At 50.4% G+C, this 18,758-nt stretch overlaps 1 protein-coding gene across 7 annotated transcripts in view; it reads left to right on the forward strand.

Moving 5' to 3' along the window:
• The window catches only part of THOC5 (THO complex subunit 5), a 95,338-nt gene extending 76,824 nt beyond the window's left edge, over positions 1-18,514 (forward strand). For all 7 annotated transcript variants that reach the window (XM_073554081.1, XM_073554083.1, XM_073554080.1 and 4 more), the window contains 4 exons: positions 38-125; positions 14,652-14,767; positions 16,400-16,590; positions 18,200-18,514. In XM_073554081.1, the coding sequence (XP_073410182.1) occupies positions 38-125; positions 14,652-14,767; positions 16,400-16,590; positions 18,200-18,263 (459 nt within the window). In that variant the 3' untranslated portion in view covers positions 18,264-18,514. The remainder of the gene's footprint in view (positions 1-37; positions 126-14,651; positions 14,768-16,399; positions 16,591-18,199) is intronic.
• Positions 18,515-18,758: the final 244 nt, after the last annotated feature.

Raw genomic sequence — 18,758 nt, forward strand, 5'->3', positions numbered from 1 at the left:
GTACATAGGTATTTATGATTGCTTCTCTGTGTTACAGATGCTTCCCTATACTAAGGAAGTTGTAGAATTTGGGTTAGCACAGGATACTCATCTGTATTACTCCCTAATGATTGAAAGGGGGACCGGTAAGTATTAATGTGACTAGAATATTGTTAAGTGTTTATAGCCACATCTTAATGTGTATGGAAGACTTCAGTATACTTGTTTCTCTACTGTTCTGTGCCAAATGAGCTATTTAGGGAAAGCCTGTATACAGAAACACCATGATGAAAGAGACTGTACACATTAGCATTGAAGTAAAGAGGGGTTTAGGTGTTCACCATTAGCAGCAAAACTAACATTTCTAACTCAATTGATAGAACGAATGTGACCAAACGCAGCACAATAATAGGGAAGATTGATACTTGACCAGATTTTTGCATTCACTGCTATGCTTAGCTACAAAAATCAAAAAAGTGCATGAAAAAATACATATATAAGTTTGGTCTAATACAGAGGTCTCAAACACGCGGGCCGCATGCGGCCCCTGAGGTAAGCATCTGTGGACCGCGGTGCACCACATGTCTCACTCCCTGAGGCAGGGGAAGGCGTGCATTCAGGAGTGCGCGATGGCTGTTCTGTGTGCACACACTGCACAGGACCTGGGATGAGGTCACAGGAGGGGGAGGAGTTAGGGGTCACATGATCAGGGGCCTCAGTGTCTGCAGGACGCTGCTGTCTGTGCTGGTTGTCATGGTGCTGGATGAAGGTAAGTTTGTGTGGGGTTAGGAGGGGTTTATAGGGTGGATGTAGCAGAGCCATGTGTGTACAAAGTGTACGGAGCGCTGCCGTGTGTGCGAGGTGTGCGGAGCCGTGTGTGTATGGAGCGAAGCCGCATGTGTACGAGGTGTACGGAGAGGAGCAGTGTGTACAATGTGTATGGAGCGGAGCCGTGTGTGTGCGAGGTGTGCGGAGCCGCGTGGGTACGAGGTGTGCGGAGCGGGGCCGCCTGGGTACGAGGTGTACGGAGAGGGGCCGTGTAGGTACGTGCGGCCCATTTACTCTGCCGAGTTTGAGACCCCTGGTCTAATACCTGTTTTGTATGCAGTGTACAAGTCACTGGTCTAAAGACAGGATGGACAGTGATCTGATTTTTTGAAGGGAACTAAAGACATTGCTGGAACTGCAAGCCTGAATAGTTCTTCCTGCAAAGTGCTATAATCTTTTATAGAGGTGTTTGCATCTAGTGTAAAGATTATGGGGAAAAATGTAAAAGAAAATTGGGACTAGCAATATAGAAATTTAAGAAAAATATATTAAAAAAAAAAAAAAAAAAAAGCTTTTTAAATTGATGCACCTGCATGAAGCAGACAGAGTACATTGATACATCCCGGCGCACTTCCAACCTGATTTGCATGTCTTCTACTGCAGATTTCTCATGACTGGTATTTTTTTTTCTCCTTCGCCTCATTGGGGGACACAGATACTGTGGGTATATGCTTCTGCCGCTAGGAGGCTGACACTAAGTGGGAAAAAAAGAGGTTAGCTCCTCCACCGTATACACCCTCGCCCCTATTGCGGGCGGAAATCAGTTTTTTGCTTAGTGTCCATGGAGGCACACGTCTGGTTTTTCTCCAGACTTTTTTCGTCTTTTTCCCATGAAGATGAGACAGGGGCAACGGATCCTATTGAAAGGGTCCGATTTCCCCAAACCACCAACGGGCGAGCACGTGCGAGTGTCCCTCCACGTATCTTCTCCCGCGTCGTGGGACACAATGCCGGAATTAGCCCTGACTACCCCTAGGTATTGAAACCATGGGCTGTACAGAGGCACAAGACTAGTTCGTGCGGCCCCCACTGCTCCACCAATGCTTAGACTGCGGTGCTGCAAGGTGGCGGACGGTCCCTGAAGGGGTTAGATGGAGCTAGGGTGCCTGCACCATCCTATTTTTTTTATCGAGGCCCCCTCACATACCTGCGCTCAGGCTGAAGAGGATCATCGGTGAGGAGAGGGTCTGGGAGGGCTCCTGCAAAGATCCGAGGGCTGGAGCCCCCATCCGGCGGAAGCCACCGGCCATGCAAGGCAAGAGTGGCTGGATCTGTCAGGCGGTGCCGCGCCGGTTAGTAGCGCCATGTTTTGTCGGCGCCATGGAACCGCGCCCCCCCCCCCCCCCCCCCCCCCCCCCCCGGTCGGGTAGGGGAAAAATTGAGGCCGTGGCTTTAGCCGGAGCTAGGTCGCGGCCGGAAGTCCCGCCTCTGGGCCGCGCGTCATTTCCGGCGAAGAAGTTTAGGCCCCGGCTTCGGAGCGTGGCTATGCCACAGAACGGAAGTTCCGCCCCTAGAGCGGTTTTACATGCTGGTGACTCATTCCCACAGCTGGTGGCGCGCGATTTGAAGGTGGAAGCGTCCAGGACGGGGGGCGCAGGACAGGGGTAAGTGCTGCCCAAGAGGCCACGCTATAGGGGAACTGAGGTGCTACCCCCTCCCCAGCAGCAGACAGATGCAGCATGTCCGAAAAAGCAAAGACGCACACGTTCTTTTATGCTGCATGCATCTCTTGTCAGGCTGCGTTTCCGCGGGCGCAGAGAAAGCGATTATGCGAAGCCTGCAAATCCGAGCGCCCAGGAGCCCTCCCCTGCGACTGTGACCAATATGTCGAATCCCCCGGAGTGGGCCCTATCACTGTCACAGTCCATGGTGTCGCTTATGAGAGCAATAGAGCCCCTTCAAGCCCCAGATAGGGGCAGGGACAATGGCTCGCCAGCCTTAGAGGGACCTCCACCTCACAAGAGCCTCTGGCCTGCAGGGGCCGCTCTCACTCCAGGCAGACCCGGAGGAAACAAATCCACACGGTGTCGCCCAGTCCATCCGGTGCCTTGGCATCCGTAAGCTCTGCTTCTCGCTCCCCGTCACCAGTGGTTGATAGCGAGCAGACCTCAGATTGCGACTCAGATGAGCCCCTTGACCTGGACACTCCAGGGTCACGTGAAACAGTGGACAGCCTCTTAGAAGCCGTCAATCAGACCCTGGGGATTGAGGATGATCCCGCAGCGGCTACGGGGCATAAAGTGGTATTTAAGCGAGTGAAGCGCCCGCACAGAATTTTTTCCTCTCACCCTGAGTTTGAGGACATAGTGCAGCGGCACAGAGAACATCCAAACAGGCGTTTCTCGGGTCAAAAGGCACTCAAAACAAGGTATCCGTTTGCGCCGGACCTTCGTAAAAAATGGATGGAATCCCCGATGGTGGATCCTCCGGTTTCGCGCCTAGCCACTAAGACCCTGCTATCCGTCCATAGTGTTTCCTCGATTAAGGATCCCACGGATCGCATTATAGAGAGCTTAGCTCGCTCAGTATATGAGGTGTCAGGGTCAGCACTCGCTCCCTCGTTCGCAGCAACTTGGGTAGCCAAGGCTATGATATCATGGTCAGAAACATTAAACAAGGTCGTGCAGGAGCAGGATCTACCTGCAGAGATTTCGGTGGTCGCAGGTCAGATGGCGATGGCCGGAGACTATGTAATCAATGCGTCTTTTTTCTATCAGAAGAGCCCTATGGTTAAGGACATGGCGAGCCGATTCTACTTCTAAGAAGTCCTTGGTTTCCCTGCCTTATCAGTGCGGCCGCCTATTTGGGGAGAAGTTGGATCAACTTATCTCCGACTCCACAGGAGGGAAGAGCGGGTTTCTCCCTCAACAAAAGGTCAAAACGTTTTTCGTCACCCGTTTCAGGCACGTTTTCGGGCCTTTCGCAACCCCGGATGGACTACAGCAGCCAATTCCACCGCCTCAGGCCGCCCCAACCAGAATAGGGAGCGGCAGTTCTCATATAGAGCCAACCCATTGGAGATAATGCGTACTCAGCAGCCCAGATCGAGGGGATCCAGATCCCAAAAGATCGTCAGCCAAATGACTCGAGGCCTTTACCAGACGACACCAGCAAGGTGGGCGGCCGCCTACTTTGGTTTCACCACGTCTGGGTTAATGTCGCTCACGACGCATGGGTAAAGGAATTTGTGGCCTCAGGTTACAAAACAGAATTTGTCAGATACCCTCCAAGACGGTTTTTTTCTTTCCTGGCTTCCCAGGGTGGATTCCCAGGCAAGGGCTCTATTGGAAGCCATCAAATCGCTCCAGCACAACGGAGTCCAGTGCCAGAACACGAAAGGGCTCAAGGGTTCTATTCCAACCTTTTTGCGGTTCCCAAAAAGGACGGGTCTGTCAGGCCTGTTTTGGACCTGAAGCTTCTGAACAAATTCATCAGGATCAGACATTTCTGGATGGAGTCTCTCCGTTCAGTCATATCGGCCATGGAGCAGGGAGAATACTTGGCCTCAATAGACATCCAGGACGCACATCTGCATATTCCTATTTTTCCTCCTCATCAGAGGTTTCTATGCTTCGCCATCAGCGATCAACATTTTCAGTTCGTAGCGCTACCCTTCGGGCTAGCCACGGCTCCCAGAGTGTTCACAAAGGTTATGGCAGTTGTCATGGCCATACTGCATTCTCGAGGTATAGTCGTCTGGCCTTATCTGGACGACCTCTTGGTCAAGGGCCCGTCAATACGAGCGCATGCGAGAAACATGTCAACATCACGCTAGATACTCCTGCCCGCTTAGGTTTGTTGATCAATGTGAAGACGTCATCCCTTGTGCCAGCTCAGAGGATCTCCTTCCTGGGAATGATCTTCGACATTTGCCGAGGGTTGGTAATTCTCCCTCAGGAAAAGGCGCTAGCTCTCCGGCAGGGAGTCCGGACACTTCGCCAGCCAGTCCCTCATACCATCCAATCCGGGATGAGGATTCTAGGGAAAATGGTGGCAGCAATGGAAGCGATACCATTCACCCAGTTCCATCTTCGCCCCTTGCAGCGCGCCCTCTTGTCAGCCTGGGACAAGAATCCTTTCACGCTCGATCAGCGGTGCCGACTGTCCCCTCAAGTCAGGCAGTCGCCCGGATGGTGGATAACCAGTTCCTCTCTGGCCCAGGGGAAACCTTTCCCCCCAGATCATTAGCTGGTAGTGACAACCGACGCCAGTCTCCTCTGCTGGGGAGCGGTGTTTCGCCACCATACAACCCAGGGACTATGGTCGCCACAGGAGGCATGCCTCCCGATCAACTTATTGGAGATACGAGCAATTCGGCTGGCTCTGCAGAAGTTTCATCACTTTCTAGCAGGCCGCCCCGTCCGGATTCAATTAGACAACGCCACGGCGGTGGCTTACATAAATCATCAAGGGGGCACCCGCAGCAGAGCAACCATGCGAGAGGTGGGGCACGTTCTTCAGTGGGCCGAAGCAAACCACTCGGTGATTTCGGCTGTCCACATCCCGGGCGTGGAAAATTGGGCAGCAGACTTTCTCAGCCGGCAGAGTCTTGCATCCGGAGAGTGGTCTCTACATCCCAAAGTTTTTCAGCAGATTTGTCAGCTGTGGGGAACCAACAGCCGACGAGTTTTCGATCTTCTTGCAACAATTCCGGTTGGTCTACCTTCTCTTCCGTATCAGGTCGGTCCCCGCGCGGAGACAGAGGCTCCCAGGTCTCATACAGACCTAACCGCTCTTGGAAACCCAGGTCTAGGGCTTCTGGATCTAGGGGAGCCAGATCTCATAGATCTACCCAATGACAACAAGTGGGTCAGGGAGCTGGTGTCCTCCGGATACAAGAGAGAATTTTCTTCTCCCCCCTCCAACTCCATTTTTCCTTTCCTCTCTCCCCAAGGAAAAAGACGATCCTTCCTTCGGGCTGTTCAGGCTCTGCTAAGGGTCGGAGTCATCATTCCAGTCCCTCATCGCGAAAGGTTCAGAGGATTATATTCAAACCTTTTTGTGTTTCCAAAAAAGGACGGGACGATGTGACCCATTCTGGGTCTCAAACTGTTAAATTAGTTTGTCAGGGTACGGTGATTCCAAATGGAATCTCTCCGATCAGTTGTCGCTTCCATGGAAAAAGGAGCGTTCCTAGCATCCATCGACATCAAGGTCGCTTACCTTCACATTCCGATCTGCCTGTCCCACCAGCAGTTACAGCGTTTGCAAATCCCAAGGTAGACTTCCAGTTCGTTGCCTTGCCCTTCGGACTCGCCACCGCCCCCAGGGTCTTTACCAAGGTCATGGGTGCTGTCATGGCCATTCTCCACTCTCTGGGAGTGGTGGTGTTACCGTATCCGGACGACCTGCTCATCAAAGGTCCGTCCCTTCCAGCCTGCGAGGAATCCATGGATAACAGTAAATAGAGAAAGTGTATCGCTTCATTGGGGGACACAGAAACCATGGATGTATGCTGCTGCCACTAGGAGGCTGACACTATGCACAGAAAAAGGTTAGCTCCTCCGCAGTATACAACCCACCGACCGGAACTAATTTCCTCAGTTTTAGCTTAGTTATCAGTAGGAGGTGGACACGGGTCTTTCATTAGACCCATATCTACCTCAGTGTGCGTCGTTTTCTTTTCAGGTTTCCGGAGGGATACAGAGTGAATAGTCACATCTGTAGTCCCACAAAGAGACTGAGTACGGCGTGTACTGCCACTCCGTATCCTCATAGCTCTCCACAGCAGGACCAAGCGCCTAACACGGGTGCATGTCAGCTATCCAGATGGTCCTCGTCCCCCGTCTCCCACCCACTCGCCTACCAGAGCCTGTCGGTTTGGATGAAGCGCGGACTTACTTCTAAAGGGATCTTGCACGCTGGAAGATGAAAGGTACCTTTATCCCCCAGGTTTACAGAAGACTGATGAGGCAGGGTAAGTATGGGACCCCCGAGTCGCATCCTCCTCAGCAGCTTCAAGTATCAAAGGATCCCCTTTGGGAGCGGTCGCTGCGGCAGTGCTGCGAGGCCGCCCGCGCCTCCCAGCGGCCGCCGCATTTACTCACAGGCCCGGCTTCAGTTTGGAGCCTTGTTCTGCAGCGGCTTCGCCCCCCGCCTTCATTCTTAGGCGGGCTTCTCTCCCGCCCGTTCTAGGCCCACCCACCGCCTTCTCTCCAGGTGATATCCGCCCCTGAGGCGGCGCTCGGCCCTCCCAACCCTAGCCTGTCTATTACCAGCGGGTGGTGCCATCTTCAGCATCGGCGGTTAGCTCCGCCCATCCTCTTCCTCTGTCTCTCAGGAAAGCGCGCACTTCCTCCTCTCAGGCTGCCGCCATTTTCTCAGCCTGTCAGCCGGACCCCGTCTCCTCTGCTGTGACCCTGCAAGTCCAGACGAGCCGTGTAGCATCGCTTGCGGGAAGTATCTACAGGACACCAGACCGTGAGTAGCTCTGCAACTGCAGACTGACTCCCTCCTCTGCCTCCTGTCCCCCAACCTTCCGGCACTGCTTCAGTGACTTTGCTTCATTATGTCTAACTCTAAGTCTGATCGTTCTCGTCCTCCTGCTCCCACTTGCACTTTAGTCAAGTACTTTGCATGTTCTTGCACTCGCAAGCTTGCCTCAGGTCAGTTATCTCCCCTCTGCCTCGACTGCAGCAATCCCATTTAGTCCGCCGCCCAGTAGCCCCCTGTTGTTCCACGTGAGAGTGAATCCTCCATTCCTGGCTGGGCTTCGTCTCTATCACAATCAGTGGTAGACCTCACCAGGGTATCTCAGTCCCTAGTGGCCGTTCTTGATAAGTTGCCCCTGGACACTTCTGCAGGATCCAGCAGGTCACAAGAGGCTCCATCTGAGCCAGCCAGCATGAGCCACAAAAGGCCCAGGCAGGATCTCTGGCCGGAATCCTCCCCTCGCCCCATCTCACCACATAGTCCTTACCAGCAGTCTCCTTCCCGTGCCTCCTTGCCCGAGTCAGGCGAAGCTTTCTCGGATGCGCCATCCAAAGAGATTTTAGAGCTGGATTCGGACCATACCACGGACATGAAGGTTACGGTACAGACCCTCATTGCCGCGATCAACCACACTTTCGAGATCACAGATTCCCCTGCGAAACCCTCAGATCAGGAGGTTTCGTTCAGACGAGCAGAAACACCTTCCAGAGTCTTCGCTCCTCACTCTGAGTTTGACAAGCTCCTTACCAGGGAAAGAGAAAATCCAACCAGGCGTTTTCAAAGAGGGAAACGTCTCGGCGTGCTGTATCCATTTTCTCAAGAGCTCACCGACAACTGGTCAGCTTCCCCCTCTGTAGACGCTCCTGTGTCCAAACTATCTAACAACACAGTCCTTCCGATTTCAGGTGTGGCGTCTCTGAAGGATTCTAACGACAGGATCATAGAATCCTTAGCAAAGTCAGCATTCAAAGCGTTCTAAGCCCGGTCTTTGCTTCCACTTGGGTGGCAGAGGATCTCCGCCAAGGCATTCTTGATGGAGCCCAACCGGAACGACTGGTCGAGCTAGCCAACCAGATCTCAGATGCAGGGGAATATTTGGTCTCTACCTTCTTAGATGCCGCGTCTTGCGCAGCTCAGGCGTCCAGCAACGTAGTTGCAATCTGGCGCACAATTTGGCTTAAGGCTTGGCAGGCGGATTTGTCTTCAAAAAAGTCCCTTACCAACCTGCCTTTTCAGGGAGCGCGTCTCTTCGGATCCCAACTGGACCAGATTATTAAAGACGCTACTGGGGGTACATTCTCCCTCAGTCCAAGCCTCGTAGACCCCCTCCAAGGCGTTAGTTTCGGCCCTTTCGGTCTTTCGGTCGCGTCGGCAGAACCTTTTTCCAACCAACAAAGGCCGCAAGCGCGCCAGGATAGGAAGGAGGTCTCCTTTAGGCCCACTCCCTCCTGGCGATCTCACTCCTCCCAGGGCAGATCCTCCAGGTCCAGAACTGGGCGGTCCACATCGGCATGACTATCAACAAAGTTCCGAGGCACCTTCCCAACTGGGCGGCCGACTCCTTTTCTTCAGAGACGTCTGACATGCCTCGGTGGAAGACACTTGGGTCATGGAAGTTGTATCCTCAGGATACAAGATAGAGTTCGTTTCACAGCCCCGGGATCGTTTCTTCGAGTCCCGACCTCCAAAAGACCCCGCTTTAGTTCCGTGTTTCTTTGCATCCATCGCCTCTCTTCTCAGTTCCGGGGTGATTGTGTCCATTCCCGAAACAGAACGATTCACAGGGTTTTACTCAAACCTGTTTGTAGTGCCAAAAAAAAGATGGCGCGGTTCGGCCCATTCTGGATTTCAAATTACTGAGCAAAAGGGTCCGCCTGCGGCATTTCAGGATGGAGTCCCCTCGTTCAATAATCGCTTCCATGGAGGCGCAGGAATTCATGTGCTCAATAGACATTCAAGATGCCTATCTGCATGTCCCCATCTTTCCCGGGCATCAGAAATTCCTGCGTTTCGCTATTCAGCAGGACCACTACCAGTTTGTCGCCCTGCCGTTCCGCCTCGCCACCGCGCCCAGTGTGTTCACAAAGATCATGGCGGCGGTAATGGCCCTGTTGAGGATCAGAGGTCTTGTCCTCTTTATGTACCTCAACGACATTCTAATCAAAGCTCCGTCTTTTCCCCAGGCTCACCAAAGTCTTGCCATCGTTTTCGACACCCTGTCCAGTTTCGGGAGGCTCATAAACGAAAGTAAGTCCTGTCTTGTTCTGACTCAACGTCTGGTGTTTCTAGGCTTATTGTTCGACACCCGTCGATCGAGGGTCTTTCTTCCCGAAGAGATGATATCTTTGCGCGAGAAATACGATCGCTGCAGATCCCCAGCTTCCATCTTTCCGGTCAGTCATGAAAGTCTTGGGTAAGATGGTGGCGACGGCCGAAGCAATTCCCTTTGCTCTTTCACTCGAGACCGCTTCAACAGGTGGAACAAGTCTGTCCTTACCCTGGATCGTCCAATCCGCCTCTCGTCTCGGGTCAAACAGTCCCTCAATTGGTGGCTGACGTCACCTCTCATTGCCCTAGGCCGGTCATTCCTTCCGATTCACTGGCAGATTGTGACAATGGATGCCAGCCTTCTCGGCTGGGGGGGGCAGTGTTTCGCAATCACTGTTCAGGGTCGGTGGTCGACTCAAGAGACAATTCTGCCGATCAACGTTCTCGAGATACGGGCAATTTATCTGTCCCTCATTCACTGGGAAAGGCTTCGCAGGGGTCTGCCGATACGAATTCAGACAGACAATGCCACAGCGGTGGCATATGTCAACCACCAAGGGGGGACACGGAGTTCTTCGGCTCTAGCGGAAGTGTCCAAGATTCTCCACTGGGCAGAAGTATCAGTCCCAGCGAAATCCGCGGTGCGCATTCCCAGCATGGACAATTGGGCCGCCGTTTTTCTCAGCTGCGAGGGTCTCGCGTCGGGAGAGTGGTCCTTACATCCGGACGTCTTTCATCAGATTTGCCGTTGTTGGGCGACTCCGGACTTAGATCTGCTGGCATCTCGTCTGAACAGGAAGGTCCCACAATTCGTATCCAGGGCCCGAGATCCTCTCGCAGTGGGCACCGATGCTCTGACCATTCCCTGGCCTCAGTTCAAGCTTCCCTATCTGTTCCCTCCCCTTCCTCTTCTTCCCAAGCTGTTGAAGAAAGTCAAGGCGGAAGGGCTTGGTTCGCGGACATTGTCAACCTCCTCGCGGCCACCCCCTGGAAGCTCCCAGACAGAGAATATCTGCTGTCTCAGGGTCCAATCTGCCACCCCAATTCTCTGCCGCTCAATTTAACGGCGTGGCTGTCGCAACTGCGGTTCTGAAACGGTCAGGGTTTTCGGATCGTGTGATTCACACCATGATCCGGGCTAGGAAGCCATAGTCTTCCAGAATTTATTATCGTACGTGGAAGGCCTATTTCACTTGGTGCGAGGCCAATGACGTTCCGCCCATGTCCTTGTCTCTACCTGCTATCCTGTCTTTCCTCCAGGCAGGCCTAGATGCGAGCCTTGCCCTCAGCTCTTTGAAGGGTCAAGTTTCGGCGCTTTCCATTCTTTTCCAGAAGACGTTGGCTTCCCGTCCGCAGGTCAAGACCTTTCTTCAGGGAGTGGCTCATGCGGCACCTCCGTACCGCGCTCCCGTGGATCCATGGGATCTCAATCTGGTCCTGGAGGCTCATAAGGCCCAGGATAAGGTGGTCCTGCGGCCTCCGCCTTCCTTCCTCCCTAAGGTGGTGTCCACTTTCCACCTAAATGAGGACTTTGTTCTCCCGTCCTTTTGTCCGGGTCCAATCCACCCTTTGGAGCGCTCCTTGAACAAGCTAGACCTGGTCAGGGCGATGAAGGTCTACCTGGCTAGGACCGGCTCCCTTGCTGAAGACAGATTCACTTTTCATCATTCCTGATGGTGCGCGGAAAGGTCAGCCGGTCTCCAAGGATACTATTGCTCGCTGGATCAGATCGGCAATTTTGGAAGCCTACCGGGTCAAGCATCGAGTGCCCCCTCCTGGAATTAGAGCTCACTCTACCCCGGGCAGTGGGTGCCTCCTGGGCGGTGCGCCACAGAGCTTCCGCGCTGCAGCTTTGCAAAGCTGCAACCTGGTCTTCGATCCACACATTTGCCAAATTTTACAAGGTCCACACCTATGTTTCGGCGGACGCCAGCCTAGGCAGAAGGATCTTGCAGGCGGCGGTGGTGAGTTCTCAGATGTCCCATGGTTTCTGTGTCCCCCAGTGAAGCGATAGAGAAAACAGGATTTTTGGGTTGCTTACCATAAAATCTGTTTCTCGGATACGTCATTGGGGGACACAGCACCTTCCCATGTTTTCTGCAACTCCTGTTTTTCTGTTGGTGGTTTTACATTTGAGTTGTCTGTTCTGTTGTTACTCTATTTTGTTACTTCTCCTACTGCTTTCTCACTAACTGAGGAAATTAGTGCCGGTCGGTGGGTGTATACTGCGGAGGAGGAGCTAACCTTTTTCTGTGTATAGTGTCAGCCTCCTAGTGGCAGCAGCATACACCCATGGTTTCTGTGTCCCCCAATGAAGGCTCTGAGAAACAGATTTTACGGTAAGCAACCCAAAAATCCTGTATTCTCGCCTGGGGTGGAAGATAAACTTTGGCAAGTCTTTCCCAAAACCGGCTCAGCAGATTCCCCTTTTAGGGATGATCTTGGACACTTCCCGCGGGTTGGTCATTCTCCCTCCAGGAGAGACCCAAGCCTTACAACAGGCATCGCGACTGTTTTCTCACTGCATTCGTTTCGGCATGAGAGTTCTAGGAAAGTTGGTGTCAGCGATGGAAGCAGTTCCATTTGCACAGTTCTACCTCTGTCCCTTACAACACGCGTTGCTGTTAGCTTAGGACAAGAACCCGTTCTCCCTGGACCATCTGATCCCTCTGTCCCTGCGGGTCAGGCAATCCCTCAGGTGGTGGACACTGAGGTCCTCCCTTATTCAAGGCAGGTTTTTTCTCCCAGTAAGCTGGTTGGTAGTAACCACCGACGCAAGTCTCCTCGGCTGTGGAGCGGTCTTTCGTCGCCACACGGCACAGGGTCATTGGTCAACCCGAGAGTCAGTCTCCCCATCAACATTTTGGAGATGCAAGCGATCAGATTAGCTCTACGAACATCAGGATCCAATCCGACAACGCCACGGCTGTAGAGTATATCAACCGCCAGGGAGGTACCCGGAGCAGGATGGCCATGCACGAAGCGAGTCACATCCTCCATTGGGCCGAACGTAGAAAATTAGGCGGCAAATTTTCGCAGTCGCCAAGGCATTGCCTCGGGGAAGTGGTCTCTTCATCCGGAAGTCTTTTCAACAGATTTGTTATCGTTGGGGGACTCCGGATGTGGATCTCATGGCCTCAAGACTAAACAACAAGGTTCCTTGGTTCATTGCCCGATCGCGTGATCCATGCGCCATCGGAGCGGACGCCCTAGTTCTGCCATGGCACCGGTTCCGGCTCCCGTACATCTTCCCTCCTCTTCCCTTGCTTCCGAGGGTCATCAAGAAGATCAGAGCGGAGGGAGTACCAGTGATCCTTGTCGTGCCAGATTGGCAGCGCCGAGCATGGTATGCAGAACTAATACAACTAGCTGCTGACGTCCCCTGGCAACTTCCAGATTGCATGGATCTGCACTCGCAGGGCCCGATTTACCACCAGAACTCCGGGGCCCTGTCTTTGATGGCGTTGCCGTTGAATCCTGGATTTTTAGCACAGGCTGGGTTCTCTCACGATGTGATTTCCACCATGATTAGTGCTAGGAAGCCTGTGTCCATGTGCATCTATCACCGCACCTGGAAAACCTTCTTTTCGTGGTGCAAGGATCATGGTCATTCCGGCCATATTGGAATTCCTTCAATTTGGTTTAAAATCAGGCCTGGTGCTTAGCTTGCTCAAGGGCCAAATTTCGGCCTTGTCAGTGCTTTTCCGACGCAAAATTTCCACCAAACTTCAGGTCAAGACGTTCATTCAGAGAAGTTTCCCATGTGGCGCCTCCTTATAGAAGGCCATTGGAGTCATGGGACCTTAACCTGGAGGCTCCTTTTGAACCGCTGCAGGACGTGTCCCTGTCCGTCCTCTCTTGGAAGGTGGTCTTTCTAGTGGCAATTACGTCAGTCAGACGAGTTTTGGAATTGGCAGCTCTGTCCTGCCATTCTCCGTTCCTGAATTTTTCATCAGGAAAAGGTAGTTTTCAGGACGTCCCGGACCATCCTTCCTGCGCAAGGTCGTCTCCTCTTCCATCTCAACGAGGGAATAATTTTGCCTTTTCCTTTTGTTCGGCGCCAGTCCATCGCATTGAGAAGGCCCTCCACAACCTCGATGTGGTTAGGGCGCTGAGACGGTACATCTCGCGGACGGCTCCCTGCCACAAGTCAGATGCCCTGTTCATGCTTCCAGAGGGGCATAGGAAGGGTCTAGCCGTGTCAAAGCAACGCTAGCCTGGTAGATTCCCCTGGCGATTCAGTAGTCCTACTGTATCAGGAATGCGCCTGTCCCAGTGGGGATTAAGGCGCACTCTACCTGGTCAGTGGGCGCCTCTTCGGCTATTCGGCACCAGGCCTCGGCAGAACAGGTCTGCAAGGCTGCGACTTGGTCCAGTCTGCATACTTTTTCAAAAATATTACTAATTTCATTCTCAGGCCTGTCCGCAAGGTTGCAACTTGATCCAGCCTGCATACCTTTACAAACATTACCTAATTTATTCTCAGGCCTCTGCGGATGCAGCCTGCAATCGGCAGTACCTCACTGTTGACTCAGTGGTACATGGGGTATTAGAAGATGTATGCTCCCCACTCCCCACCCAGGGACTGCTTTAGGACATCCCACTGGCTCTGTGTCCTCCATTGAGGCGTAGGAGAAATGGGGATTTTTGTGTACTCACCGTAAAATCCTTTTCTCCGAGCCAATCATTGGGCGACACAGCACCCACCCTGTTTAGCCTATTGGCTCACTGTAGCATTCCTAGGCTTTGACTTAGTTATGGTTATTATTGACTGTTTATGCTCCTACTGCTTTTTTCACCAAACTGGAGAAATCTCAGCCAGCGATAGGGTGTAAACTGCAGGGGAGGAGCCAGCTTTTTTCCTGGTTTACTTAGTGTCCTCCTAGTGGCCAGCAGCATAACACCCACTGTCTCTGTGTCCCCCAATGAGTGGCTCGGAGAAAAGGATTTTACGGTGAGTACACAAAATCCCCATTTTGCAAACTACACCACTTTCTAAAATGTGCTGTTTCCTTTTTAATCTCACTGGTGTTTGTCACCCAAGCTTTTATGCTCAGTAATGAAATTAAAATATTGTTTCTTGGGGTCTTGAGCAGTTTCATTTTTAGATACATGTCTTAACTGTATCCAACTTCTATTTGCAGCCAAACTACATGGAGCCGTGGTTCTTAACCCTAGTTATTGCTTGATCCCTCCATTGTTTAGTCTTTGCCTAAACTGGAAGGGTGAGCGTAGTTCCAGAAATGATGAAAACATCAGAGTAAGTAGACTATTGTTGACTATTAGAAATATTGAGACTTTGAAGGACAGTGGCACTTTTTAAATAATGGCAACTAAACGCCACAAGCACTTAAACAATCGTAGGAAATTACTGAGGGCAGCACTCTGGTCTTTATCCAGAGTCCAGTGGTATAAAATGTTAGATATGTATTGAGTGGCATAGGCTTGTTATAGATCTGCTATCACAGATCCTCTAATCTGGTGTTCAGTAGAGCACCTTACCCCTCCAAAGTCCTTGGGAAAAGGGTGAATGCGCAGAGCTACTTTTCTGTGTTTTATGACACTAGGACTTAGAACGCCTTAAGGGATCAAGGGCCTTTGAAATATAAGTGTGTATATATACACTGCTCAAAAAAATAAAGGGAACTCTTAACTCCAAGTAAATCCAACTTCTGTCAAATCAAACTGTCCACTTAGGAAGCAACACTGATTGACAATCAATTTCACATGCTGTTGTGCAAATGGAATAGACAACAGATGGAAATTATTGGCAATTATCAAGACACCTTCAATAAAGGAGTAGTTCTACAGGTGGGGACCACAGACCACATCTCAGTACCAATGCTTTCTGGCTGATATTTTGGTCACTTTTGAATGTTGGTTGTGCTTTCACACTTGCGGTAGCATGAGACGGACTCTACAACCCACACAAGTGGCTCAGGTAGTGCATCTCATCCAGAATGGCACATCAATGCGAGCTGTGGCAAGTAGGTTGGCTGTGTCTGTCAGCGTAGAGTCCAGAGGCTGGAGGCGCTACCAGGAGACAGGCCAGTACACCAGGAGACCTGGAGGGACCGTAAGAGGGCAACAACCCAGCATCAGAACCACTACCTTCACCTTTGTGCAAGGAGGAACAGGAGGAGCACTGCCAGAGCTCTGCAAAATGACCTCCAGCAGGCCACAAATGTGCATGTGTCTGCACAAATGGTTAGAAACTGACTCCATGAAGATGGTCTGAGTGCCCGACGTCCACAGATAGGAGTTGTGCTCACAGCCCAACACCGTGTGGCCCTCCAAATAAATGCCACCCCACACCATTACTGACCCAGAAAGAAGGAGTTAGCGGTCCTGCTGCTGGGATGTCTCCTGCCTATGGCCCCCTCCACGTCTCCTAGTGTTCTGGCCTGGTACCTGTTCCAAGCTCTTGACGCTGTGCTGACGTACACATCTACCCTTCTGTCCACAGCTCGCATTGATGTGCCATCCTGGAATAAGCTGCACTGTAAGCAACTTCTGTGGGTTGCAGACACCGCCTCATGCTATTGTACACTACCTCTAGGCGTGAGAGCAATGACAAAATGCAAAAGTGACCAAAAAGGATGAGAACAGAGAAATGGTCTGTGGTCACCCCCTGCAGAACCACTCCTTCATAGGGGTTGTCTTGCTAATTGCGTGTCATTTCTACCTGTTGTCTTTTTCCATTTGCACAACAAGAGAAATTGAGTCACAATCAGTGTTACTTCATAACTGGACAGGTTGATTTTACAGAAGTGTGATTGACTTGGAATTACATTATGTTTAAGTGCTCCTTTTATTTTCTTGAGGTGTGTGTGTCTAAGATATTTAGTACCTATTTCTCTGTGATGGTGTCTGATTATCCACTTCTTCAAAGGTTATGGAAAGTGAAATCAATGTCCACTACAAGGAACTCAGCGGCCCTTCCCCTGGGTTTCAGCTGCTGACAAATCAGCTGCAACGATTGTGCATGTTATTGGACGTCTATTTGGAGACTGAATGCCATGATAACAGTGTGGAAGGTCCTCATGAATTTCCTCCAGAGAAGATATGTCTTCGATTAGTCAGGTATCTATGCAAGAGAAGCACTGCATCAATATATTCTTTAACTTAAAGAAGCCCTCCCATCAAAGTTTTTATCCTGCTAATATATTGCAGTCATTAAACTTTATAGCACTGTGTACTTACAATTTTTCATTTTGTCTTTCTACCCAGTAAATTCTACTCTTTTCTCTGCTCTTTGTAGAAACAGGAGGTCTCTTCTCCCTGTATAAATTATTCTTCAACTCTTGACCCAGCTGGTCCACTCCTCCCACTGCCAGGGACTTTTGCAGTGAGTCATGCAAGGAAATTTGACCTCCTGTTTCTACAGGGCGCTTAGAAAGAAGTCAGCTAGTCTGTTTTAATCATGTGATGTCATAGACGTAATGTAAAAAAGAAGAATTAACTGGATAGAAGGACAAAATGAGCAATTGTAAGTACACAGTGCTATATAGTATCATGATTGCAATATGTTAAGAGAATAAAAACTTTGAGTGTGCTTCTTTAAAGCACCACTCCAGCGTTTTGATTTTTTTTTTTTTTATTTTACCATTGGGTGGTGCTAAAAGGTGCAGTAAGTAAAGGCCCCTTTACATTTAGCGATGCACCAGCGATCCGACCACGATACGACCCCGTCAGGATCGCTGGTACATCGCTAAATGGTCGCTAGTGAGCTGTCACACAGGCAGATCTCACTAGCGACGCAGCAGCGGTCGTTACTTACCTTTCACACGCAGCTATGCTGACGTCCTCCCGCCCGCGTCCACACGTTGCTCCTCAGCGCCCGACGAGAAATGGACCCGGCCCATCTTGCGCAATCAGCGACAGACAGCGGGGGAGCCGGTCGGAGGCAAGTATCACACATAGCGATTATCGATGCTGCGTCACAAAATCGGTGACGCTTTAGCGATATTGCTAGCGATATCGCTATGTGTAAAACCCCCTTTAGACTAAGTGCAGGGACCTTAGATTACTAGCAGCACTGCAATAAAAAAATTAAAAAAAAAAAAAAGCTCTGGAGTGCGGCTTTAATGTCTCTACCAATGTCAGATCATCAATTCATATTTATTTTCTTATTCAAAACATTTTTATAAAAGTAAATTTTCATTTTAATTACATTCTCCACTCCTAAAGCTTAATTTATACTTGGCTGGAATGACATATTAAAATGCCCATTTTGTCTGTGCAGTACATGGCATCATATGATTCCAATGAGAAGTGTGTGGTGCTTTTTCCCTATCACTTTATAGAATTGATACTTGCTCAAGCAGATCTTTGAGGTCTCGGGAAAGTGTCTGCACCCTGTAAACAGCTTGTTGAGCGATCTGTGTAGCAAAAATGGATTTTCAAGGGCACACATCCCCTTTTTGATATGTAATTATTCAGGGGGAATTACTGTTGTGTTACTAATTTTTCTTTTCTTAGATCTAAAATACCATTAGGGTTCTATGATGATCATAGTCTGGTTTCATAAATGGAGGGTTTGAGTGGTCCGGCTGTAATACAGCCTTCTACAACTGACTTGTAACACTAATAAAAATAAAATAAAGAAGCCCCTATCTCTCGAATGCGACTCATTTCTGTATTCTTCACTCTTCATTTTCATTTACATTTTATTCTCTCTTGTTTGCCACAGGGGAACGAGCCGTATGAAGCCTTTCAAGTATAATTATCCACAAGGATTTTTCAGCCACCGCTGAAACAGATTCATCCCAGTTTTTATTATGCTTAACAGTTTCCCTCCCAGCAGCACATAATTGAAAGCAGTTGGCATAATAGTGTGAAATAATGGACTAAACAAGTCAATTTGGGAATTATTTTAATGTTGCAATTTTGGCGAATGAATGGATTGCAGAGCCATTTAGAAATTACAACGATTCTCTCAGAAAATGTTAACTTTTCTTCCAGTTATTTTGTGCTTTCAGCCAAAAATAAAACTCTGACTTATGTAGTACAGCGTGGAGTCTTTGTTTTGTAAGTTCATTCATTCTCACTCTAGATTTCTTTAAAACTCTTACAGGCTGTCTACTTTCTGACAGCCATACGAGCGCTCGTTCAGCGATTATCTCTTACTTTCTCAGCCACAGAGCATTCTAGTCTGTCTGTAGGTAATTTCTTGGGTTTCTCACCCCAATCCTCTTTGGTTCTCTTTGCCACCAATATGAGAAACTGCAAAGTAGTACCCAAGCTACATG

Source organism: Dendrobates tinctorius, unplaced genomic scaffold (assembly GCF_039654945.1).
Source record: "Dendrobates tinctorius isolate UK_male_01 unplaced genomic scaffold, ASM3965494v1 ptg000206l, whole genome shotgun sequence".
Taxonomy (NCBI): Eukaryota; Metazoa; Chordata; class Amphibia; order Anura; family Dendrobatidae; genus Dendrobates; species Dendrobates tinctorius.